General features: G+C 41.0%; 1 protein-coding gene across 5 annotated transcripts in view; it reads left to right on the forward strand.

Annotated features, from left to right (window-relative positions):
* The window catches only part of DCAF1 (DDB1 and CUL4 associated factor 1), a 92,007-nt gene that overhangs the window by 59,199 nt on the left and 7,038 nt on the right, over positions 1-25,770 (forward strand). For 3 of the 5 annotated variants that reach the window (XM_043886686.1, XM_043886683.1, XM_043886684.1), the window contains 11 exons: positions 5,115-5,239; positions 6,226-7,489; positions 8,238-8,436; positions 9,881-9,963; positions 10,503-10,587; positions 13,272-13,505; positions 14,064-14,157; positions 14,592-14,696; positions 14,918-14,991; positions 15,424-15,525; positions 21,493-21,501. In XM_043886686.1, coding sequence (XP_043742621.1) covers positions 5,115-5,239; positions 6,226-7,489; positions 8,238-8,436; positions 9,881-9,963; positions 10,503-10,587; positions 13,272-13,505; positions 14,064-14,157; positions 14,592-14,696; positions 14,918-14,991; positions 15,424-15,525; positions 21,493-21,501 — 2,374 coding nt within the window. The remainder of the gene's footprint in view (positions 1-5,114; positions 5,240-6,225; positions 7,490-8,237; positions 8,437-9,880; positions 9,964-10,502; positions 10,588-13,271; positions 13,506-14,063; positions 14,158-14,591; positions 14,697-14,917; positions 14,992-15,423; positions 15,526-21,492; positions 21,502-25,770) is intronic. The other 2 variants (XM_043886687.1, XM_043886688.1) reach the window with 1 other exon arrangement.

Raw genomic sequence — 25,770 nt, forward strand, 5'->3', positions numbered from 1 at the left:
TCTGTATACACTCGTGAGGGAAGGAGAGTGAGAAAGGAAAAATAACATCTTAGTGTTATTATGAAAATATTTTTATTTATTTTTTTATTTTTTTTGTTTCCTCTCCTAGATTTATTGGGTATTTTAGTGGCATATTGGTTATCAAGTTTAATATCCCTGTAAGAAAATATTTTTAAAATCTCAGCACCTTTTGAAAAGGTCTTAGAGACTCCTAGGGTCCCCAGGCATACTTTCAGAATCACTGTTTTTAGAGTATTAAAGGAGGTTATTATATTTACTTGGAGAACATTGCTTTAAAGATGATGAAAACTCAAAGGATAATAAGGTTATAAATACATTTTTTGAATGGTAAGTCCGTATGTGGATTACTTAAGAAAAAAATGTCCATTAAAAGCTTACTTTAAAAAATAGAATTAAATACTTGTTTTTGCTTAGAATATACAAAAACCTTAGAAATGAAAATTATTCTTTGTTCTTGTTCAGTGGCCAAATTGTGTCCAACTCTTTGTGACCCCATGAACTGTAGCCTGCCAGGCTTCCTTGTCCTTGACTGTCTCCCTGAGTTTGTGCAAACTCAACATCCATTGAGTTGGTAATGCCATCCAACCATCTTATCCTCTGTCACCCCCTTCTTCTCTTGCCTTCAACCTTTCCCAGCATCAGGATCTTTTCCAGTGAATTGGCTCTTCACATACGGTGGCCAAAGTATGGGAGTTTCAGCTTTAGCATCAGTCCTTCCAGTGAATATTCAGGGTTTATTTCCTTTAGGATTGACTGGTTTGATTTTGCTGTCCAAGGGACTCTCAAGAGTCTTCTCCAACACCACAGTTCGAAAGCTTCAGTTCTTTAGCATTGAGACTTCTTTATGGTCCAGCTCTCATATCCATACATGACTCCTGGAAAAACCATAGCTTTGACTATATGGACCTTTGTCAATAAAGTGATGTCTGCTTTTTAATATGCTGTCTAGATTTGTCATAGCTATTCTTCCAAGGGACAGTTCAGTTCAGTCACTCAGTTGTTTCCGACTCTTTGCGACCCCATGAACCATAGCACGCCAGGCCTCCCTGTCCATCACCAACTCCCGGAGTTTATGCAAACTCATGTCCATCGAGTCGGTGATGCCATCCAGCCATCTCATTCTCTGTCGTCCCCTTCTCCTCCCGCCCTCAATCTTTCCCAGCATCAGGGTCTTTTCAGATGAGTCATTTATTCATGTCAGGTGGCCGAAGTATTGGAGTTTGGGCTTCAACATCAGTCCTTCCAGTGAACACCCAGGACTGATCTCCTTTAGTGTGGACTGGCTGGATCTCCTTGAAGTCCAAGGGACAGTCAAGAGTCTTGTCCAACACCACAGTTCAAAAGCATCAATTCTTTGGCACTCAGTTTTCTTTATAGTCCAACTCTCATATCTCTACATGACTACTGGAAAAACCATAGCCTTGACTAGACGGACCTTTGTTGACAAAGTAATGTCTTTGCTTTTTAATATGCTGTCTAGGTTGGTCATAACTTTCCTTCCAAGGAGTAAGCATCTTTTAATTTCATGGCTGCAGTCACCATCTGCAGCAATTTTGGAGCCCAGAAAAATAAAGTTAGCCACTGTTTCCACTGTTTCCCCATCTATTTGCCATGAAGTGATGGGACCAGATGCCATGATCTTAGTTTTTTGAATGTTGAGTTTTAAGCCAGCTTTTTAGTTACTTTTCTTTAGGTTCTTTAGTTAGTTTTCACTTTCTGCCATTAAAGTGGTATCATCTGTCTATCTGAGGTTGTCGATACTTCTCCTGGCAATCTTGTTTCTAGCTTGTGCTTCATCCAGCCCGGCATTTTGCATGATGTACTCTGCATATAAGTTAAATAAGCAGGGTGACAATATACAGCCTTGACATACTCCTTTCCCAATTTTGAGCCAGTTCATTGTTCCATGTCTGTTCCTAACTGTTGCTTCTTGACCTGCATGCAGATTTCTCAGGAAGCAGGTATGGTGGTATAGTATTCCCATCTCTTGAAGGATTTTCCAGTTTGTTGTGATCCACACAGTCAAAGGCTTTCACATGGTCAATGAAGCAGAAGTAAATGTTTTTCTGAAATTCTTTTGGTTTTTCTATGATCCAGTGGATGTTGGCAGTTTGACCTCTGGTGGTTCTGCCTTTCTAAATCTAGCTAGTACATATGGAATTTCTCAGTTCACATACTACTGAAGCCTAGCTTGAAAGATTTTGAGCATAATCTTGCTAGTATGTGAAATGAATGCAAATGTATGGTAGTTTGAACGTTCTTTGGCATTGCCCTTCTTTGGGATTGGAATGAAAACTGACCTTTTCCAGTCCTGTGGCCACTGCTGAGTTTTCTGGATTTGCTGACATATTGAGTGCAGCCCTTTCACAGCATCATCTTTTAGGATTTGAAATAGTTCAGCTGGAATTCCGTCACTTCCGCTGGTGTTGTTCGTGGTAATACTTCCTAAGGCAGGCCCACTTGACTTTGTGCTCCATGATGTCTGCCTCTAGGTGGGTGACCACATCATCATGGTTATCCAAGACATTAATAACTTTTTGTATAGTTCATCTGTATATTCTTGCTACCTCTTCTTAATCTCTACTACTTCTGTTAAGTCCTTGTTGTTTCTGTGCTTTATTGTGCCCATCTTTGCACGAAATGTTCCCTTGGTATCTCTGATATTCTTTAAGAGATCTCTAGTCTCTTCCATTCTATTGTTTTTCTCTATTTCTTTGCATTTTCACTTAAGAAGGCTTTCTTATCTCTCCTTGCGATTCTCTGGAACTTTGCATTCAGTTGAATATATCTTTCACTTTCTCTTCTCTTTTCTCAGCTATTTGTAAGGCATCCTCAGACAACCACTTTTCTTTCTTGCCTTTCCTTTTTTGGGGGATGGTTTTGGTCACTACCTCCTTTATAATATTAGGGACTTTCATCCATAGTTCTTCAGGCATTCTGTCTACCAGATCTAATCCCTTGACTCTATTTGTCACTTCTACTGTATAATCATAAGGGATTTGATTTAGGTCATACCTGAATGGCCCAGTGGTTTTCCCTCCTTCATTTTGAGCCCAAATTTTGCACTAAGGAGCTGGTGATCTGAGGCACAGTCAGCTCCCCGTCTTGTTTTGACTATATAGAGCTTTTCCATCTTCAGCTGCAAAGAATATAATCAGTCTGATTTCGGTATTGACCATGTGGTGATGTCCATCTATAAAGTCGTCTCTTGTGTTGTTGGAAGAGGGTGTTTGTTACGACCAGTGCAGTCTCTTGGCAAAACTGTTAGCCTTTGCCATCCTTCATTTTGTACTCCAAGGCCAAACATATCTATACTGTAGTTTATTCTCCTATTGATGGGCATTTAGTGTCTTTTTTCTTTTTTCCTGTCAAATGAGTGGTACCATGAACCTCTTTTGAAGTCCCTTCAATGCCAAACAGGTATCTCTTGACTCCCTACTTTTGCATTCCAGTCCCTTATGATGAAAAGGACATCGTTTTGTTCTAGAAGGTCTTGCTTACAATATACAAAACCTTAGAAGTGGAAATTATTCTTAGCCTCTGTTAATTTCTTTAATCTCTTTTCCATAATTCTGTAAATAGACATAATTGAGATTATAGTCTTTAAACTAATCTTTTAAATGAAATACCTCAAATTATATGAAGATACAGAGATTAATATAACAACTACTCCATACTCAGCTTTGGCATGTTGCTTTCTCAGTTCCTAATTTCTGCTGCCCAGCCCAGAGTGACCACTCTTCTGAATTTGGTGTGCATTCTTTCCATTCTTTTTTTTATGCTATGCATATGTGTGGGTGTGTAATCAATGATATAGTACTCTTCTTATGTTTTAAAATTGTATAGAGTCTTATCGTGCTTGCTTTCTTCACCCTTACTTTTACTTATTTTTTTAATATAAGTTTCAGGTATTCAGTCACCCTTAAGTGTTTGAGATTTATATGTTGATACATATTTGAATTCTTATATTTGCATATTGGGTTTCCCAGGTGGCGCAGTGGTAAAAAATATGCCTGCCAATGCAGGAGACCCAGGAGATGTGGGTTCAATCCCTGGGTTGGGAAGATTCCCTGGAGTAGGAAATAGAAACCCACTGCAGTATTCTTGCCTGGAAACTTCCATGGACAGAGGAGCCTGGTGGGCTCCATGGGGTTGCAAAGAGTCAGACATGACTGAGTGACTAAGCACATTTCTATACTATGGTTTATTCTCTTATTGGTGGGCATTTAGTGTCTTTTTCTCTTTTTTTTTCCTGTCAAATGGGTGTACCATGAACTTCTTTTTAAGGTCTCTCTTGAGGATGTGATGTGTACAATTTGAGTTGTAATGTGCCTGCATCTCATCTTTAGTGGATGTTGCCAGATTGTTTGGAAAATGCTCATATTGTTGACTTCTCCCACAGCAGTCTATGGGAGTTTTCATTTTCTCTCCCTTCTTGCCAGTGCTTGGTGTTGTCGGCTTTAAAATTTTATATCTTGGTTTTGTTGTCTTTTGAGCCTTTTCATTTGTCCTTAGGAGTTTTTTTGAAATAATTGTTAGTAACTGCAAAGTAGTCCATCATATGAGTGTACCATAATTTAACACAGGTATTCCTGTTTTCTGAGTAAGTTTTCTTAATTCTTTTGCTGTTTTACATGATGTGATAATGGACATCTTAATCCATAAACACTTGTTTGTACTTCTGATTATTTCCTTAGGACAAATTCCTAAAGGTAAAATTCCTGGGCCAAAGGTTACAAACATTTTAAGAACCTTGTTTCATATTTCCAAATTTTTTTCTAAGAGGAGAATCCTATTTTCTTCTCCTACCAAAAGTTTGAGAGCATTTGTCTCTGCTCATCGTCACCAGCATTGGAGATTATCCTTTGTTTTTTAATCTTAGCAGTTTGATAGATGAAAATTCCATACCCATGTTTTTTGAAATTAATTTTGTGGTGACTTACAGATCCTCTCTTGATGCCTAGCCATGGCATTCATTCAGGTAGTAAGTAGTTCTGACCCACTCTCTGTGTCTGTCCGTCTCTCTTTTAACAGAGATTGTTTCTTGTGGCTGTATCCGAGTTTCCCTTTGACTAATTCTTCTTTCTGTCCAGGAATGACACTGTGCGCTTTGCTTTGGATGTCCTGGCTATTCTCACTGTTGTGCCAAAAATTCAGCTCCAGTTGGCAGAATCAGTGGATGTACTGGATGAGGCTGGCTCCACCGTCTCCACTGTAGGTAGGTTGTACCTTGCCATTTTTGTCATTGCGTGATTTTGTTTTCCTCTGCCGTTCTGGTTGTGGTTACTTAACTGACCTAATTTTGCAGTGTTAGAACAGAAGGTAGCAAAGGAGGGTACCCTTTAAGTTCTTTTAAGTCATGCCATCAGTTTCAAATAAGGGAGTCATGTTAGTGAACTCAGGTTTTCTGGGTGGTACAGGCATTTTTGCTATAATAGTACAAGTGCATTCCTGAAAACCTTGAACTCTGCAGAGTGTTATGTTGAAAATAGAATTTATAAGAAAAATGGGTTGGGGCAGATAGCAAAAAACTTAAGCAACTCAAAATGAATAATCGGCAAGCAGCACAAATGAATAAGTTATTGTACACAAAAACAAAAGGAAAAAACCCTTTATTAAGATCAGGACTGATGAGGGCTGCTGCTAAGGTGAGCATGCAAGTCATGTGAGTGGCTGTGGGCCCTAGAATGCACTAGGGGAGAAATGCACCTGGGGAGAAAGTTTCTTCATATGTAGAAGAAAGGGTTTCTGCCGCCACTATAGCAGCCAGGCTGAGGACTTTTTCTTTCCTGCAGTAAGTTTTTATTTATTCCCACTGTTTTTTCCACTTACCTAGGAAAGCTTGTACATGAACCTTGGTGACTTCCACATAATACTGACATCATTCCCATATTTAAAAACTGCATATGAGGTATTCTGTCATAAAGATACATTGTAGTAGAACTGACTGCATTGTATACAGACTATTCCTTACCCTTAAGTCCATGGGGTCACAAGAGTCGGACTCGACTGAGTGACTGAACTGAAGAGAAAACTGCTACACTTTTTTAAAAAAATTATTTTAATTGGAGGCTAATTACTTTACAGTATTGTAGTGGTTTTTGGACACAGTGAATAGAACTGTAAATTTTGACTCTGAAATAACCATTGAAGTTGGCCATTAGTGTTATGAGGAATAATATAAAAAAATTTTTCCCCCTATAGGTATCAGCATTATTTTGGGAGTGGCTGAGGGTGAGTTCTTTATTCATGATGCTGAAATTCAGAAGTCAGCACTTCAGATTATCATCAATTGTGTGTGTGGCCCAGATAATAGAATTTCTAGTATTGGCAAGTTTATCTCTGGAACGCCTCGGAGGAAGCTGCCTCAGACTCCCAAAAGCAGTGAGCACACTCTGGCCAAGATGTGGAACGTGGTGCAGTCCAACAACGGTATCAAGGTGCTTCTGTCCTTACTGTCCGTCAAGATGCCCATCACAGATGCAGACCAGATCCGGGCCCTAGCCTGCAAGGCCCTGGTGGGCCTGTCTCGCAGTAGCACCGTGCGGCAGATCATCAGCAAACTGCCCCTTTTCAGCAGCTGCCAGATCCAGCAGCTGATGAAAGAGCCTGTGCTGCAGGACAAGCGCAGTGACCACGTCAAGTTCTGCAAGTACGCCGCTGAGCTCATCGAACGGGTGTCAGGAAAGCCGCTTCTCATCGGCACCGATGTGTCCCTGGCACGTCTGCAGAAAGCCGACGTTGTTGCCCAGTCACGGATCTCCTTTCCTGAGAAAGAGCTGCTTCTACTGATCCGAAACCATCTCATTTCTAAAGGGCTTGGGGAGACAGCCACTGTGCTGACTAAAGAGGCCGACCTGCCCATGACTGCTGCCTCGCATTCTTCTGCCTTCACCCCGGTCACTGCTGCTGCTTCTCCTGTTTCTCTTCCCCGCACCCCTCGCATCGCCAATGGCATTGCAACTCGACTGGGTAGCCATGCTGCTGTGGGTACCTCTGCCCCTTCTGCCCCCGCTGCTCATTCTCAGCCGCGGGTCCCCCAGGGTTCACTAGCTCTGCCTGGTCCATCTCATGCAGGCAACTCCCCTGTGATTGGTAGGATCAGTTTTATCAGAGAGAGGCCATCACCCTGCAATGGCAGGAAAATCAGAGTGTTGCGGCAGAAGTCGGACCATGGCGCCTACAGCCAGAGCCCAGCCATAAAAAAGCAGCTGGACAGACACCTTCCCTCCCCGCCTACGCTGGACAGTATCATCACAGAATATCTTAGAGAGCAGCATGCTCGCTGCAAGAACCCAGTTGCCACCTGCCCACCCTTCTCTCTCTTTACTCCTCATCAGTGTCCTGAGCCAAAACAGAGGCGACAAGCGCCAATAAACTTTACCTCAAGGCTAAACCGCAGGGCATCATTCCCAAAGTATGGAGGGGTAGATGGCGGGTGCTTTGACAGGCACCTTATCTTTAGCAGGTAAGGAGAGGTTACCTCACTCCCTGGGAATTGGATTGATTTTTCTGTTTAAGTCAGAGTATGTGGGCAATATCAGCATAAAGTAATAACTCCAGAAGACCATTTGTTGGCCTGAAATACCAGGAATTATCGTTTTGTGTGAATACCTGAGCAGTGTGACTATACCCCTTTTGTCAAGGGGAACCCAGGGGCTCCTTGTATAATTACTGGCAATGTAAGACACTCTGTCCTTGTTCTGTTAGTACGTTTTCTAGGACCCATGCCACACTCTGTTCCTGATGCGGCTCTCAGGTTTGTACTGGTGCTGGTCCAAGTTGTTGCCTCTTCTAATTCCTTAAAAATTTTACATTGAGACTTCCCTGGTGGTCTAGTAGGTAAGACTCCACACTCCCAATGCAGGGGGCCTGGGTTCAATCCCTGGTCAGGGAACTAGATCCCACATGCCGCAACTAAGAGGTCACATGCCACAACTAAGATCCAGCACAGCCAAATACATATTTTTCTAAAAAATCTTACATAGAAGTCATGGGATCTCAGGTTTTTCACATGGGAATTTTTGTTATTGTTAACATTTTTAAGTGAAGGTCCAGTTCTCTCTCTTAAAATGAAGATGAACCACTGATGGTCACTTATAATTTGGAAGAACCCACTTGAAACAGAAAGGCTGTTTTTCTTTCTGTCCTTCTAACAGTTTTGTTTTTTCCAGTCTTTGCATGTTCTTTGTCTCTGATTCTCTCTTTTGGTTCAGGTTCCGTCCTATTTCAGTGTTTCGGGAAGCCAACGAGGATGAGAGTGGCCTGACCTGCTGTGCGTTCTCCGCACGGGAGCGCTTCCTGATGCTGGGCACCTGCACCGGGCAGCTGAAGCTCTACAACGTGTTCAGCGGGCAGGAGGAGGCCAGCTATAACTGTCACAACTCGGCCATCACACACCTGGAGCCCTCCAGGGTAAAGCTCCCTTCCTAGGTTGTGCTCAGTCATGCTTCTAGGATAGGTTGGCGGACTGCAGGTGTGTGGGCTGACTGGTTTCCTGTATTCGTGTGTAAAGTTTTTTGGGAACACAGCCTTACTCATATGTTCATGTATTGTCCTGGCTGCTCTGTACTACCACAGCAGAGTTGAGTATTGTGGTTGCATGCAACACAGACCCTGTGGCCTGCAAAACCTAAAGTATGTACTATATGGCCCTTATGTTTTCCAGTCATTGTTCTAAGACCTAAAGATAGATGGATAGATTTTTAATTTGCTTTATTTTGATACTGAAATTATCTATTAACTATGACCAGAAAAGTTTTTGTGTTGGAAGAAAATCTGTAAGTACTGTAAATTTTTAGGAAAACAAGCATTATATGATCCCAGTGGTAGGTCATAGTCTAGTAGTAGTATTTATTTTAATTCTTTATATTGGAGTATAGCTGATAAGCAATGTTGTGATAGTTTCAGGTGGACAGCATAGGGACTCAGCCATACATATACATGCTTCCATTATCCCCTAAACTCCCCTCCCATCCAGGCTGCTACATAACATGGAGCAGAGGTCCCTGTGCTATACAGTATGACCTTGTTGGTTATCCACTGTAAATATAACTGTTATTAGTACCACTCTATGGACGAAATCAACGCTTTTGCTGTTTCTACAAATCAAGACTGTTAAGATGACAAGGATAATTTTCCTCATTTTAAAGTGAAGGAGGTTGCTATATTTAAAATGCATAACCAACAAGGACCTACTGTATAGCACATGAAACTCTGCTCAATGTTATGTGGTAGCCTGGATGGGTGGGAAGTTTGGGGGAAAGGGGATACATGTATGTGTATGGCTGAATCCCTTCGCTCTTCACCTGAAACTATAACAGCATTGGTAACTGGCTATACCCCAATACAAAACAAAAAGTTTGAAAAAAATTATAATGGGGGAATCATAAGGAATATAGATTAAGTAAATTTGGTGATGAGCTGGGAAGAAAAATAAAGCAAATTGATCTTTTATTGGGCTTTCTCTTTGAAAAATCTTTTAAGAATCCTTAGCTACAGAGTCTAACAGCTGTTTTCAGTTGACTGGTATTTCAGATGAGGGAGATGTAGAAATAAGGCCAAATATTAAGAAAGGAGAAACCATGTTTGACATCTCATCATCCCCCACCCACCACACCCTTGAAACTATTGTATTTCATGTTACTAGTTCAGGAGGATTAAATATTCTCAAATTTGGTTATTTTTTGTGACATAGGAGGTGCATATTAAATCTTAGCCACTTGACCATTTCTTGATTCCTAAAAGTTTTTTTGTTTTCTTTATAATCCAGCAATATATGTTAAATTTTAGAATGCTAATGAAAGATGGCATTTATGTAAACATGATTACCCACCTTGGTCTTCCCATCTTCTTTTAGGATGGATCCTTGCTGCTGACATCGGCTACCTGGAGCCAGCCTCTGTCTGCACTTTGGGGAATGAAATCAGTATTTGATATGAAGTATGTATCTACTTTTATGATTCAGTGTCTCTGTTTTACAGTTTATCCCCTTCGTCTGATTCTTTGACTCAGAGCCTTTTGGGGAAGAGAGGAATGCTGTATGTTTTATTGCTGACTTCTCTCTTCCTCATCTGTGGTGCATGTTTAATAAGATTTTTCTTTTTCTTGGTTCCTGGGTATTCTTACCAAGTATATACATTCCCATCAGACAACAGACCCTTCACTGATCCAGAATGGCACATCTTTGTATTTTATCATAGTGGCGCTCTCTGCTGGGGCATATTTCAGAGGCATGTGTACCCTGTTAGCCATTGTTTTAACCAAGTAGTTCCCATTCATTCATTTTGAATCTGCTTGGACAAATTGATGGAGGGAATTTTCTTTTTAATCTTATGTGTACAATTTTTTCCTCTTTGGGAGCTGAGAATCTTCAGGTGCATATAGTCAGGCAAGAGACTGAGGATCACTTTCTTTTCAGTCAGTTAAATAATTAAGTTCTGAAGATCAGTTACATCAGTACTTCTGTTGTTTGTTCGTAGGCATTCCTTTACAGAAGATCATTATGTTGAGTTCAGTAAGCATTCTCAGGACCGGGTCATAGGCACGAAGGGAGACATTGCCCATGTAAGTATTTAAGAATCCACATTTTTCAGGGTGATTTGTCTCTTTATACTGATATTTATTGGACTGAGTCTGATTACTTAAGTCCTGTGGGCAACCAGAAATTACTCAGTGATAATTCTTTCCAGATAGAATCTAGAATTGTAATGAAGTAGTTTCAAGCTATATGGGAAAAATGTAAAAAGACTGAACAATCTTACAATGTGAGAACTGTTTCATTAACACATAGGATACTTTAAAACACTATGAAGTAAAGTTCCTGTCTTGGTGGATCCATATAGGGGAGACAGTAAACAAAAAGAAGCAAATACATGGTATGTTAGGTGGTGAGTGCTACCAAGGTAAAGAGAGAAGGGTAAGAGATAGGAAGTGCTTGGTGGTGGTGTGGGGAACTTCTTTTTCATCTAGGAAATACGTGTCAGTGATTGGATAATGTTTAAGCAATGTCTTGAAGGAAGTGTGGCGTCATGCCAGATACATTGGGGAAAGTGATCTGAGATGCAGAATGGCAAGGGAAAAGCCAAACCTGGGAGGCGGGAAGGAGAAGGGGGGTGAGAACTGAAGTCAGTGGGGGGCATACCCTGTAGCCTGTTGTAGCTGTGTGTTGTTTAAGACCTTTGGCTTTTCCTGTGGATGAGATGGACACTGGAGGGTGACTAAGAAGGCATGTGATTGGATGTAAAATTCCTAAAGTGTGAGTCTGGTTTCTGTGAGAGAAGCAAGAGGAGGCTTTCCAGTTAGGAGAGGGTTTTGTGCCAGCTCATGTGAGAGCTGCAGTGGAGCTGGGCTTGGGTGGGCATGGCAGGCAATGAGAAGTGACACAGCTGGGCCCTGGGCTTCTGATACATGGAGTCTGTGATTCTGTTAGACATTAAAATAGAGAATATACTAATGGGGGGTTCAGGAGAGAAGTCTGGGATGGGAGATAGAAATGTGGGCGTTGTCTATGTATTGATAGCATGAACCATGATCTTGGATGAGATCATTCAGGAGGCTGGAGAAGAGAAGTGTGAGGACAGTCCTGGCTTGGGCCAGTATTTAGACATTGCAGCATGAGCAGGAACTTGGGAAGGAGGACAAAAAAGGGTGGACAGTTAGGTAGCAGGAGACCTTAGGAAAAAGACATGCCATTGAAGGCAAGGGAAAACTCTTGAGGACGGATTGATGATTTGGGTCAGAAACTGCTGATAGGTTGCAAAGCATGAGAATTGAGGGAATTTCCTATTGGTCCAGTGGTTAAGACTCAAGGCTTTCACTGCCCAAGGCCTGGGTTCAGTCCCTAGTTGGGAAACTAAGATCCCATAAACAATGTGGTATGACAAAAAAAGAAAGAATTGAGACATGATCTTTGAGTAACTATGTGGAGGTCATTGTTAACCATGTCAGGAGCTAGTTCTGTGCGCTGTGGTGAAAATCTGATTAGAGTGGGTTCACGGGAGAGCAGGAGGAGAGAGGTGGAGACAATATAGATAAGTCTATTGACGTGGTTTGCTGAAAAACAGGGATGTGTGAGGGTAGTAGCCTGAGGTGGGGGTGGTATGGAGTGGTGAAGGGAAGGTTTCTCCCAAGCTAAATTTCAAAGTTTTAAAATACATAGATAAATTGAAGCAGTAGTACTGGTAACTGCCACCTAGATTAATCAGTTTAGTATTTTGCCATATTTTCTGTGTAAATGTGTGTGTTTTTCTGAATCATTGAAAGTAAGTTACAAACACTGTGACGTTTTATCTCGTATCTTATAACATGTATATCCTAGCATTAATGACATTTTATTACATAATCACACTCATTATGAAATATAAGAAAATTTACAGTAATTCCCAAATGCCATCTAATTTTCATCCCATACTCAGTTTTCCCGATTGTTCCTGATGTGTTTGGTTTCAAATGTTTTTGTTTTTGTTTTTTGAACCAGGATCCAGCCAAGATTCACATATTGCATTTGGTTATTATGTCTCACTAATGTTTTAGAGCCAAGAACCATTTCTCCAGTTTTCATGACATTGACTTTTGAAGAGACCAGGCTAGTTGTCTTGTCCCATGACCTGAATTTGTTTGTTTCCTTGTGGTGTCTCCTTATTTGTTGCTCTGTTAAAAGAGGTTTTTTTTTTGTTTTTTTTTTTAAAGATTGGAAATATTACAGCATGTCTGTAAGCTGATGGGAAAGAGCTGGTCTCTCTATGGGTTGCACATTGTCAACTTTGGAACATTTAGTGTTGTAGGGCCCTAAAAGAGTATATTGAGAGATTTTAAGGAGAAAAGGGTATTTCATTGATCTCCTTCTCCAAAAAGTAACCTGTATAAGAAAATTATTCAAAAGTATTCTTTGAGTAATGTTGGTTAGTCCACATGAAGAGTTTCTCAGTTTCAATCTTAGAAACGTTTTCTTTTTCTTGAAAGGGGAATGGAGAAGAAGAGGGTTTTCTTACCCCTGTTGCCGTTTTACTTCTCATTTTCTTACCTGTGGGAAATACTTCTCAAAAAACCTGAAATTTGACTCAAAGCACATAAACTTTGCTTGGATGGGTGTGGTCTTCCTATTTTTTAGTTATTTTCAGTATTAGGGCTTTTATGATTTTATTGGGCTTTTGCAAAGTGTGGGGGAGCTATTTTACACAGCGTCTGTTTGAATTTGTCAGTGGACGGATTGGTCTGATTTTTCTCTTCCCACCCCTTCTTCTCTAAAGATTTATGATATTCAGACTGGCAACAAGCTGTTGACTCTGTTTAACCCAGATCTTGCCAACAACTACAAGAGGAACTGTGCCACCTTTAATCCTACAGATGATCTTGTGTTAAATGATGGCGTCCTCTGGGATGTCCGCTCTGCACAGGCCATCCACAAGTTTGACAAGTTCAACATGAACATCAGTGGCGTCTTCCATCCGAATGGGCTGGAGGTCATCATTAATACTGAGATTGTATCCTTTGCACCCCTGCCTTCCTTGCCATTTGTTATCTAGCTTGTAATGCAGAAATAATTTTATCTTCCTACCAATACCTGGTTGAAGTGCCCGTACAGGTAAATAACCTGTTTTTTCCTCTTGGTTTGAAGTATTATTGAATCTCCAGTGGATTCTTACTGATACTGGTAATTGACAACTTTTAACTGGCTCTTTTTTTCTTTTTGTATTGGGAAGAGTGACCAGATTACTGCCTCCCTCTTCCCCTGGTGTCAGGCTGAGTTTTATCTCTCTCTGGAAGGATGCCAGTCAGAAGAGTCAAGTGAAGCGCTGTTACTGGGAGAAAGGGAGCTCCTGAGGCTATCACAGGAGATGTTCAGGCCGTTCTTCAGAAATAGACGTTCTCTGTGCTTTTGTTTTACCTTGATCTCATTGATTTTTTTTTTTTAATCTCATTGATTTTTAAAGTGTTAATACCTAGATGGAGGGAGAAAAGAACGTCATATTTCAGAATTTCCCTCGTGAAACTAGATAAGTTTTGGGAAAAACAGTTTTCCTTGACCACTGCCCTCCTAGTGGGACCTTCGAACCTTCCATCTTTTACACACGGTTCCTGCGCTCGATCAGTGTCGCGTGGTGTTCAACCACACGGGGACCGTGATGTATGGAGGTAATAAGCTTTAGTAGTACAGATGGTGACAAAGTTTGTTGATGAGAAGAGTGTTGATTTATCGTGAAAGGCCACTGGCTTTGACGATAAAATCTTGTATACATTCCAATTTTAGTATATGTGCTGCCGAAGCGAGCACAAAATCCTGTATACAAAGAAATTTTATGACTTAATTACCCAAGTGTATCATTATGAACTTATAGAAAAATCTTCTCTGTCTTGCAATTTTTGTGCACCTTCAGCTATAACAGTTCTTGGAAACTAGATGAGAGGTTGAGGATGTTTGGATATGCAAGGAAAATGCTTTGAGAGAAATTTATGACAGGGATGCTCTGAAATCTTGGTTGTCCATTGATATTTTTCATTTGTGAATAGGGGATGTTTCTGATTCTAATAGTGTTTCGCTCCCCTGTCCCACTTCCCCTCCCACCTAGCTATGTTGCAGGCAGATGATGAAGATGACCTATTGGAAGAGAGGATGAAAAGCCCTTTTGGATCATCCTTCCGAACATTTAATGCAACTGACTACAAACCTATAGGTAAGTGTGAAGTGTCAGACATTGATGATTTTGCCTTGTATTGGTGTTCCTTATTTAAGATCCTCCATTTTCTGAGAGAATTATAATTTTTCTGCTTTGGAAAAGCAGATGAGTTATGGAAATATTTATAAATAGTCACCTTGAATACCTTGAACAGAAAGACTGGTTTTAAGAGCACAGCAGTAGTCCAGTCCTAAGTGTTGTCACATTCTGTTTTCCAGCGACAATTGATGTGAAACGGAACATTTTTGACCTGTGTACAGACACCAAAGACTGCTATCTTGCTGTCATTGAGGTAAAGGGAGCTAGAAGAAATCTCAGTGTTTTATTCTGATATTTAAGATCAACTTATACTCCAAGCATTTTGTCTGATATAAAATGTGTTTTAAAACTGATGCATTCATGGTGATAGACTGTGATAATATATTCATTTGACAGGGAGATACACAGTCTAAGAGAAGTAGTAGGAAAATTCTGATACAGAGCACTGTGGACTGTCCCATCTCCTCTTATCTTGGACTCACTGTCAGACCTTTCTCAGAGGAGTTGCTCTCTTGCTTGAGCATCCTTGGAACAGAGTTGTTCCAGGGATGGTGGCCTCTCCTTTGCTGCCCAGGCCTTCTCTTCATGTTTTTCTTTCCCTCTCTGAGGGTCTGTCATAACTGAGATGTGGATGTGGGCTTCTGAAAACTAACTTCTCCTTGTGGACTGGGTGTCCCCATTTCAGAACCAAGGCAGCATGGATGCCCTGAACATGGACACCGTGTGCAGGCTGTATGAAGTGGGCAGGCAGCGTCTGGCAGAGGATGAGGACGAAGAGGAGGACCAGGTCAGTTGTCTTGGAAATTTCTTTCTGCTGAATATTGCTTATAGATACTATGCACTTCTGCTTTTAGCCATAGGGTTTTTTCTTTATTTATTTTTAGAGATTGTTGCTATAGGGGTGTTTGCAACCTCTTGGCATATTCTCAAGGCCTGTCATGTGTCCTTGATCACTGAAACTCTTCAGAAGAAAGCAGATTTTTGTTATTATAAGACTTTAACCAGTACCTGATGATCCTGTGAGTTGCCTTTATAGATTAATTTGCAGGTCAGCAATCTCTGATTTTGTTTTAGAGGTTTCCTTGAACTCACCATCAGAACCAGTGCCTTGTCTGGCTTCAGTATTGACAGGCGCCCATTTTCTTATTGTCAGTACACAACAGCAACGTCACTCTGCTGAGCTGTATCGCACAAATGGCTTAATCTCCGTAAAGTTCTGTTTTGCATTTTCTCAGTTCTGTGCCATAACCTGTTTTCAAAGTTTAGAAGGAGCTTGCAGATAGAGGGAAAATAGTGATGTTTTTGAGTTAAACATGTATAAAATGTGGGTAGATGGTATCATGTCACACAGAATCTTAACTTTTCCTTTTTCATAGGGGATTTTAATTTATACTCGTGTTATGCTAGGTGCTTATCTGTGTGGTATGTCAGTTGATGCCATTTATGAAGAGTTTCTCAAACTACTGAGTTTCAGCAGCTCTTTCCTGTCTACTAGGCTCACACTACATTCTTTTTCTTGGCCTGATTCTTTAGACAAATCTGAGAAATATTTATTGCTGAGTGATATAAAGTTGAAAATGAATGACTAGAGTTTTACTTTCTTGTTGTAGATAATAAAATAGATAAAATGTCTTTTTTCCAGATCTTGGATTCATTTCCGTTTTTTCTTCCACTGTGGTGGTGTTTGGTCTTGGTGCTCTATATCCTCTTTAGAGGCCACACACTTCTTCCTATTTGCTCTGCTGTTGCTCTCATCCTCATCCCTCCCTGGTTCTTTGGTAAATCACGCTCAATGAGCTTAGGGCTCAGAGAATAGCTTTCTGTTGGCATCCTTCCCCAGCATCTTGTACTTTAGATTTAAGATAATTTTTGAGTAAAATTTTTGAAAGTGGTAATTTTAAGAGTATTTTTTTGATGCGAGTCTGATACTACGGGCTGATGACTCATGTTTTTTTCTGACAGGACTTAGCACTGACTAAGCAAGGGCAATTTGTTGTGCCAATTTGAGATTCAGGTGTGTGTTCCACTATTGGGCTTTATAGGTTATGAACCTCCTGAGTAAACCTTGTCACCTGGGTCAACAAGCTAAAACGGATTCACCTTACAGTCCTCTGTGTGTGCTGTCTTGATCTGCACTGTCTCCAGTAGAATGTTCCAACTTGGCTAAGTATAGATTTTATTAGAGCTTAGAGATAATTCATAATCTCAAGAAACGGGTTTCTGAGCAGAGTGAGGAGAAGGAGACTTGTATGTATTGGGGTTAGTGGTCACTGTGGGATCAGGGCAGAGCCTTCTGCAGGCCTTGCTTCTTGGCCCGGAGGCACCAGTGCCTCCCTCTGTGGGAGGCCCTGTTAGGGGCAATTTGCTAGCTTTGTCTTCCCCTGTCCTCATGCACAGATGAAAAGAGTCGGGATTCTTCTTGGATACCATGGAAATATTACTTTATAAAGCACTTTACTGAAAATGACATCCTTAGTACAAAAGTTTTGTTTTTTCTTAGATAGACTTTAATTTTTAGAGCAGTTTTGGGTTCACAGCAAAACTGAGCAGAAGGTACAGAGTTTTCCCATAAATACCTTGTTGCTGTGTGCACAGCCTCCTCTATTAACAACATCCCACATCACAGTGGTACATTGGTTACAACTGGTGAACCTACTTCGGCACATCAGTATCACCCAGAGTCCATAGATTACATTAAGGTGCAATCTTGGTGAGGACATTTTGTGGTTAGGACAAAGGTATAATGATGCTATCCCCATTGTAGTATTGTACAGAGTAGTTTCACCGCTCCAAAAATCCTGTGCTGCACTGATTCATTCCTCCCTCCCCCAGCCCCTGACAACCACTGATCTTTTTACTGTCTCCATAGCTTTGCCCTTTCCAGAGTGTCTTATAGTTGAATCATGCAGTATGTTGCCTTTTCAGCTTGGCTTCTTTCAGTGAGTAATATGCACTTAAGTTTGTTTGGTATCTTCTCCTGACTTAGTAACTCATTTCATTTTAATGCTGAATAGTATTCCATTGTTTGGATGTATCACAGTTTATCTGGCATAATTTGAATAAAGTTTTGGCACTTCAGAATAGAGCTCTTGTATAACTATACCTCAACAACAAAAAATCAACTCATTGTGCACCATGCACAGGTTTTGTGTAGACATCAGTTTTCAACTCCTTTGTGTAAACACCAAGGAGTGCTATTTCTGGATTGTATGATAAAAGTTTTATAAAAAACTTCCAAAGCGGCTGTACCATTTTACATTTCTGCCGTCAGTGAGTGAGAGTTCCTGTTGCTCCATGTGCTCACCTGCATTAGGTAGGGTTAGTGTTTTCCAGTTTGGCCTTTTTAATAGGTGTGTAGCGGTCTCACTATGTACTTACTTAAAATATTAATAGACTTTTATTTCTTTAGTTGAATAATCAAAAAGTATGGTTTAAGTTCTTTTTTTTTTTTAATTAATTAATTTATTTTTTCAGTGGGTTTAGTCATACATTGACATGAATCAGCAATAGATTTACACATATTCCCCATCCCGATCCCCCCTCCCACCTCCCTCTCCACCCGATTCCTCTGGGTCTTCCCAGTGCACCAGGCTCGAGCACTTGTCTCATGCATCCCACCTGGGCTGGTGACCTGTTTTTGTTCCTTTATAGGTAAGGTGTTTTTTGTCTCTGGCTTATTTCAGGATTTTTTCTTTATCTTTGACTTTCTGTAATTGAAAAATGATGTGACTAGGTGTGGGGTTTGGGGGCATTTATTCTCTCCAGAGCTTCCTGGATCTTTGGTTTGGGTTCTGACCACCATTAATTTGGGGGACATTTTCAGTTATTATTTCAAGCATTTCTTCTGTTCCTTTTTCTCTTCTCCTAGAATTCTCATTACCTGTATGTTATGGCTTTTCTAGTCATCCCACAGTTATTGGATATTCTGTTCAGTGTTTTTCACTTTGTTTTCTTTCCTTCTGAGTTTTGGTGGTGTCTATTGAGATATCTTGATGCTCCGAGATTCTTTCCTTAGCAGTGTCCATCTGCTAATAAAGCCCATCAAAGGCATTCTTCACTTCTGTCAGTGTTTTTGATTGCTAGCATTTCTTTTTGGTTCCTTCTTAGAATTTCCATTCTCTGCTTCTGTTGTCCATCTATTGTTGCATGCTGTCCATTAGAGAACCCTTAACTTCTTAACTATAGAAGTTTTAAATTCCTGGTCTGTTAATCCCTCCCACATCTGAGTCTGTTTCTGATGCTTACTTACATTGTCTGTTTAAACTTTTTTCTTTTCTTTTAGTATGTCTTATCATCATTCTTGATAGCTGGACATGATGTGCTGGATAAAAAAACTGTTGTTGGCCTTTAGTAATGTGGTGGTAAGATGTGGAGGAAGGAAAGCATTTTATGGTCTTATAACTAGTCTTTTAATGAGTCTCTACCTCTATACTGTGAACTTTACACATCTGTAGTACAGATGGCCTTCCCCCAGAAGATCAGGCTCTGGTTAGATAGTTTCTCCCGAGGGCAGTCCTCCTTAGGAAGAGCAGAATTCTGATGTATTTCATGTTATTTTTCCCCTTCCCCCCTGCCAGGGGCACAAGGGAATTTTTCTCTAACATTCACCCTGAGAACCAGGTCAAGCTCCTAGAGGTAAAACCTATAATATCTTTCATTGCTCAGAACTCTCTTCAGCCACTGGTTATTTGTAGTTCAGGTTTTCCTACCTTTGCACTGGTTCCTGTGGAAGTTTGTGTTTCTGGGTTTATGCTGTGGCAAGTTGTAATTCTCTGTATTTGCATGTTGGTCCCTCCAATTTTAGGGGCAATGGTTTGCCCTCTCACCCCACTTCTTTATCAAATGTAAGAGTTACTGATTTTTTTAGTTTGTTGAACATTTTACTTGTTAAGGTGGAGTGGCAACTTCAGGCTTCTGGCTCTTAAATGGTGAATTTATTTTAAAGGATGATTAGGCTTCAGAGTTTAAACCACTTCACCAAATGCAGCCAGAAAATCCCTGTAACACAAAGGTTTCTGGTAATGCTTTCTGGGCTTCATGCCTGTCCTTGGTGTCATGGATGAGAGGGTCCTGCAGTATTTAAACCTCATTTATGAGATTTGGGTGAAAGGGAGAGATCTTCACATGGATTTATTTTTTTATTTAATTTATTGGGTTTATTTGTGACATGGATCTTCATGTTTTCTTGACTTCAGCAGTATTTAACTTGTACGTGTTGCTAGTATTTCTTGGTACCAGAGCTTGCAAGTGGTATTAGATGCTCCAAATGTTGTGTGGTTGCTTTGAGTCGGGTTTTAATAGTGACTGGCCTTTTATTCTTGTGGCCTTCTGCTTCTTAGACACCACCTTCCCTAATGCATGTTCTTTTCCACTTTAGCTGCCATGGGTCAGGATGTAGTTTATTCTTGAGTAGGTACAGAAGGTGGTGTTGTCGAGCTGTAGTTGGTGTATTAGTTACGCCTGTTGGTAGTATTAGTTAGTCTGTTGGCTGCAGACTAACGTTCTTGTTCATTCATCACTACCCCCATCACTGTAGATCACTACACATAGCAGTTTTGTCTCAGTCTTCCTGGATTTTACATGTTGAACTGTAAATGTGCAGCAAAACTGGGTTTATCTGAAGTTATTTATCAATACCATTATCCCTGCTCTTCCACGTCCTTGCAGTTTACAAAAGAGTGGGCAGCAGTCTTCTTTAGGAGTTTTCAGGTGGGTCCATGTGATTCCTGGTGTCTGTTTGAGGAGAAGATCAAGAAAAGAGAAGCTAAGTACTGTGGATGCTGGGGGGCTGTCACTGGGATTGGCCTCATTCTTCTTGCAGAGGTGGAGTGATATATGAGAAGCAAATCTTGGGTGGCAGGGTGTGGAAGCAAGAGATCACCACAGAGGAACACTTAAGGTGTTCAGATTTCTCATCACCTCTTACATGTATCGGTTGATTTTTTTTTTTTAACTCATTTTCCTTTGTTTCATCTGATTTTAAAACTGGAGACTTCATTTTCATATGTTATTTGCTATTCAAAATTTTGTCCTAGTCCAGATATCTGCTCTTAGGTCTTCTCAGATGTTCCAGGTATGACTTACATGGCTCAGGGGTGCAGGCACCTGTGACTGGCACCTTTGAATTTGCCTTTTCACCTTAGCAAAATAAACTTAGAAGCTTGGTCAGCTGCCGTGTGCTAAGATGGTCCAGCATAAGGTGCCCATACAAATGGTTTTTATTGACTGAAAAAGCGTTATTGGTGCTCGCTTTGGCAGCACATATACTGAAAAAGCTTTATTGATATAATTTACATACCATAAAAATGGTTGTCTTTTGCCTTTATGTTTAAATAAGCTTGGAGATTAACAAAGGGTGAACTGTACCACTGTGTTGCTGAATTAAAACATGTAAATATTTGATTCCTGAGGCGACTAGTTTGCCAGTCTTCAGGCATTTGATGAAAGCAGAGATAAGCTACTCACTTGCTAAAACTCGTATTATCCAAATTTGGTACATGTGTTCTTTTTTTAAAAAAGATCAATTCTGTCAACTTTGATGTTGGCTTTTAGGAAAATTATAAAACCAAGGATTAGAATTGGTCATTGTTCCATTGTTCCTAGATTTTGAAAAGCCAATACGTTTCAACTAATTATAGTTAATCTTAAATTTCTTTAACAAAACAAAACAAGGGAATAATGCTTTCTTTTCTCCACTCCGTGTTGGAATCTGGGACACACTGTGCTGGCTTCCTGTGTGTTCTCCACTGCCTAGAAGCGGATGGTAAGAGTCTTTACTGATACACACCTGTGGTAAGCTTGGTCAGGGCTTCCTGAAAAGCTCCCCCCGCCCACCCTAAGAAATTTAAAATGTAGGCGAATTAGATTCTGCTGGTGAGGAGAGAAAAACACAAGCGTTTTTATGATCCTGAAGTGAATCTATAGCTTTTAAGGATTGTTAACACCAAGAACAAGTGTCAGAAGGAGAAACAAGTTTAAATTTTGCAAATATGACATGTTGACGTGTCAGGACAGTAGGCTTAGGTTTTAATTGTATTTTTAAAAAAGCAATCCTAGTTTTTACAGAAACAGTTTTTAAAGTAGGACCAGAGATTTGGTTTTCTAAGAGATTCGTTATATTTTTGAAGGCAGTACAGACTAAAAGCTATTTCTCTTGAAAAATAGACATCTATTTAAAAAGAATGTTGAATGGTTTAGAAACAAATGCTGTACTAATTAAAAACCCATACTAAGTCCTAGAGAGCAAGACAGCTTTGAGAGGAGGAGGGCAGGTCGGTGGTAGTACCAGGGGAGGAATACCGTGGAGATGTTGTGGGTTCACTTCCATACTCCTGCATTAAAGCCAGTGGTGCAGTAAGGAGCACAGTTACATGAGGTGTTCTGGTTTCTCAGTGCAGAGAAGCGTTGTGTTCACACTGCACTGTGTCTCAACAGTGCGCACTGTATCTAAAAAGAACAGTGTATATAGCTTAATTTATTTTATTGGCAAAAAATGCTAACCATCATCAGAGCCTTCAGTGAATAGTAGTTGTAATATCAAAGATCACTGATGACAGATCTCTGTAACCAATATAATAATAATGAAAAAGTTTGAAATTCTGAGAATTACAAAATGTGGCACGAGACATGAAGTGAGCGAATGCTGTTAGAGAAACAGTGCTGGTAGGTTTGCTTGACACAGGGTTGCTTCAACCCGGAAGTTTGTTTTAAAACACGAAGAAACCACAGTATCTGCAGAGCATAATCGCAGAAAGACAGGGTATGCCTGTATTCACCTTTTTGGTTCTGTCATCAGGAGTAGGATATATTAATCACTACAGGGAAGTGCGACTCGGAGCCAGCGGCCGACCTAGAACCGTTTTGTTAAGTGGTTATTCCTTACGGTGCACGCCACAATTCTTGGGGAACCCTTCCAAAACCCTCCTGTGGAAGCCTCATTTGTAAAGATTGGTTCTGTCAGCCTGGACGCTGGGTGGAGTTTAGGCATGTTTACTTTGGAGAACTTTCCCCGTTCTCCAAAATACACATTCTGATGGCCATACATGAGTAGGAACCACTAGTGTAATTAAATCATGTCCTGTAACAAGAAATTAAGATTTATTTAGAGAAGTTGGCATTAAATGGTTGTTTAGTAATCACTGCTTCTGTTGTAATTCTGCAGCCTGGGCAGCATTATGGAGCTCTCCTGGGTTTTTTAATCTGGGAAGGGATAGGACCACAGAGATTTAGAGACTGCAGGTAGACAGGAGCAGGGAGAATGCAGTAAGTGAGTGCAGCGAGAGGAGTGCTGGGCGCCCCTGTCTGTAGGTGGCGGAAGTTAACTGGGTGTTGAGCTGTCCAAGGGGGGAAAGGGGCCGCTGTTTGAGACTTCATCGGTCACTGGGAGAGGTGTGGGAAAGGTGCTAGGTTTAGAAGGTGCTTGGAGCTCAGTTTCAGAAGTAAGTTTCTCTGGTACAGATGGGTAGAGCTATCTAATGGGAGTTTCAGGATTTATGACTTAAAGGGAATATGAAGGCAGAAGTAAATTTTAAGTTGTAGGAACCTTTATGCTTAGGAGGTTTGGTCAGGACGAGGTCAAGATTGTCAGCCCAGTGCAGAGGCCAGTACTGGTCAGCGTCAGTCACTGTAGAGAAGCCCTGTGGTTGGCTGTTCAAGCCTCCATGTTCCTTTAGGAAGATTCTGGTTACTACAATAGCAGCAGGCTTACCAACCACTTAGTATATGCCAGGCACTTTCCAAGGAGGTTACATACATATATCCTCTCCTCCCCCCATTAAATTCTAACAACAACCCTATGTGGCCAAGTTGATGGCCCACAGTCAAACACAGTGCCAGCAGTTCGGATTCTTCGAGGCAGCCTGGCTCCAGGGCACATAGCATTTCCTGTGGAGTGCTGTGGGCAGAAGCCGACTGTCAAGTGTTAGAGGAGTGGAGGACTGAAGGAGTAGATGAGGGAGCAAGTTGAGGACCTGGAGGCCAGGAGGGAGGGTTCAGGTTACCTTTTTCAAAAGTCTGTAGGTGGAAAGAGTTTGAAGCCTGTGTGGATTGATAAGTTTAGCTTTGGGGAAGCTGAATCTCTTCAGAGATGAGAAGCTAGTGCAGACAGATGTGAGAGTGGTTGTGAGTGGAGTGGGCATGAGAAAGGTGCAGTGTGGTAATAAGGACCTGGGCTGGACTGAGGTCAGGAACAGGAAGGGAGACTGGCTTCTTTCTCACACTAGGGTTGAGTCAGGAAACACCCATGCTTGGCTGGAGGGGACACCTGAGGGAGTGCACACCAGCTGATCCGCTCCCTGAACAGGAGGGGAGTGGGCTGGTTTATCTGCAGGTTTGGGGCTTTTGGGTAACCATGAAATTGACTTAAGATGGAACCCAGAAGGAAAGAGCTTTGAAATTCTTTCTGTACAGTTTATTAGTTTAAAACAGCCTGGCCCTGAAGTCGTGTTTCTAAGCCCTGAAAGAGAGGTCTTAGGGAATTAAAACAATACTCCTTGATCTAAATGTGGCTGGAGTTGAGTCAGGATTCTAGCAAGATTGTTTCTTTCATTAAGTAATAATTTTTGGATCACTTTTTTGACCACTCAAATTAGTGGAAGCTTTGTTCTGTAGATACGAAGGTGAGGGCCTCATTTTACAAAGCAGGTACTGAAACCTGCAAGAATGCTCTTAAAATTGCTTCCTCAACTCTCTTTTGGGTTCAACCACAGGATTAGATTTTACCACAGCATTTTGGATAGATCTTCTGAGCTTCTGTTTCATGCTCCAGGTTTCAGATTTAAAAGTTAGAAAGTGAGCTTATGGTCATATCCACGTGTAACTAAATGTTAAAGCATTGGCCATTAAATCCAGAGTATAAATGACTAAGTGATGTGTTTGGACGTTCAGGTAGATCTCTCCTTCCCGTTCATTTCCCTTTTCCTGTTATGGTCACATCTGTCGTCATGGCCTTCTGGGATGAAGAAATATGTAAATTATTCTGCTGCAGGATTAAGGTTGGGTTTGTAGGCTCCTGGAAGAATCTGGAATGGTGAATAGACTGGTTGACCTATTTTCTAGAATTGCTCTTGATTTTTGAGCTTTTTCTTAGTTCTCCTGGATCAGCTGAGCTTTGATGTTTTTAGAAATGAAGATTGATATTCCTTGCTGGATAACAGATGCCTGTTTGAACAATTTACCCTTTTATTTACTCAACTGCGGGCCTTTAAAAGTTATGCCATCCTGAGACACTTAAAGTTTATATAAATTGCCCAAGTTCATACAACACATAATTGGCAAAGCCAGGATTCTAACTCATGCTTGTTGGATCCCAAAGCCTGGGCGTCTTTTCCTGTCATGTACTCTGAAGATAGGGGATGAGTGTGTGTATCATTCACTACATAGCCACTTGTGAATCAGAAATAGTACTATCTGTATGTGGAATAACATACATATCTTCTATTCCAGAGCCTAAGAAACAGGGCCCTGGATACTCTTTTTTAATGTACTGTTTTTAACTGGGGTACTTTATTGATGAATTAGAACTAATTTTGGCCAAGCCCCTGAAAACGTGCCTGGAAAAAGCGGGGCGAGAGTTTGTAATCTGGTGAACACTTTGAATTAGTTCCCTGAATTTTGACCCTTCTCTCCTTTCGCAGTTATTTGTATGAGCTGATGTACTTGGGGCCAGAAGCTTGTCCGTGCGTCAGTTTATTTTTACTGCCTCCAAGCACTGTCAGTTCATTTCCAGTGGATAAATGCTAAGTAGCTGTTCATGTGTAGGTGATGTGTGGCGAGGCTGTTCAGCAAGGGTTGCAGGTCGTCCTGGGTTCTGTTCACACACACACACTCCTGCACATGTGTGCACGCACACACACACTGGGTTCTGTACACACACACACAAACACAGACACTCCAGTATGGAACGTGTTTGTACAGGCACCCCCCCCCCCCCCACACACACACACACTCCAGCACGCGTGCACGCGCGCACACACACTCACTCCTGGGTTCTGTTCACACACACACACACAGTCGTCCTGGGTTCTGTTCACAC

Source organism: Cervus elaphus, chromosome 24 (genome assembly GCF_910594005.1).
Source record: "Cervus elaphus chromosome 24, mCerEla1.1, whole genome shotgun sequence".
In the NCBI taxonomy this organism is placed as follows: Eukaryota; Metazoa; Chordata; class Mammalia; order Artiodactyla; family Cervidae; genus Cervus; species Cervus elaphus.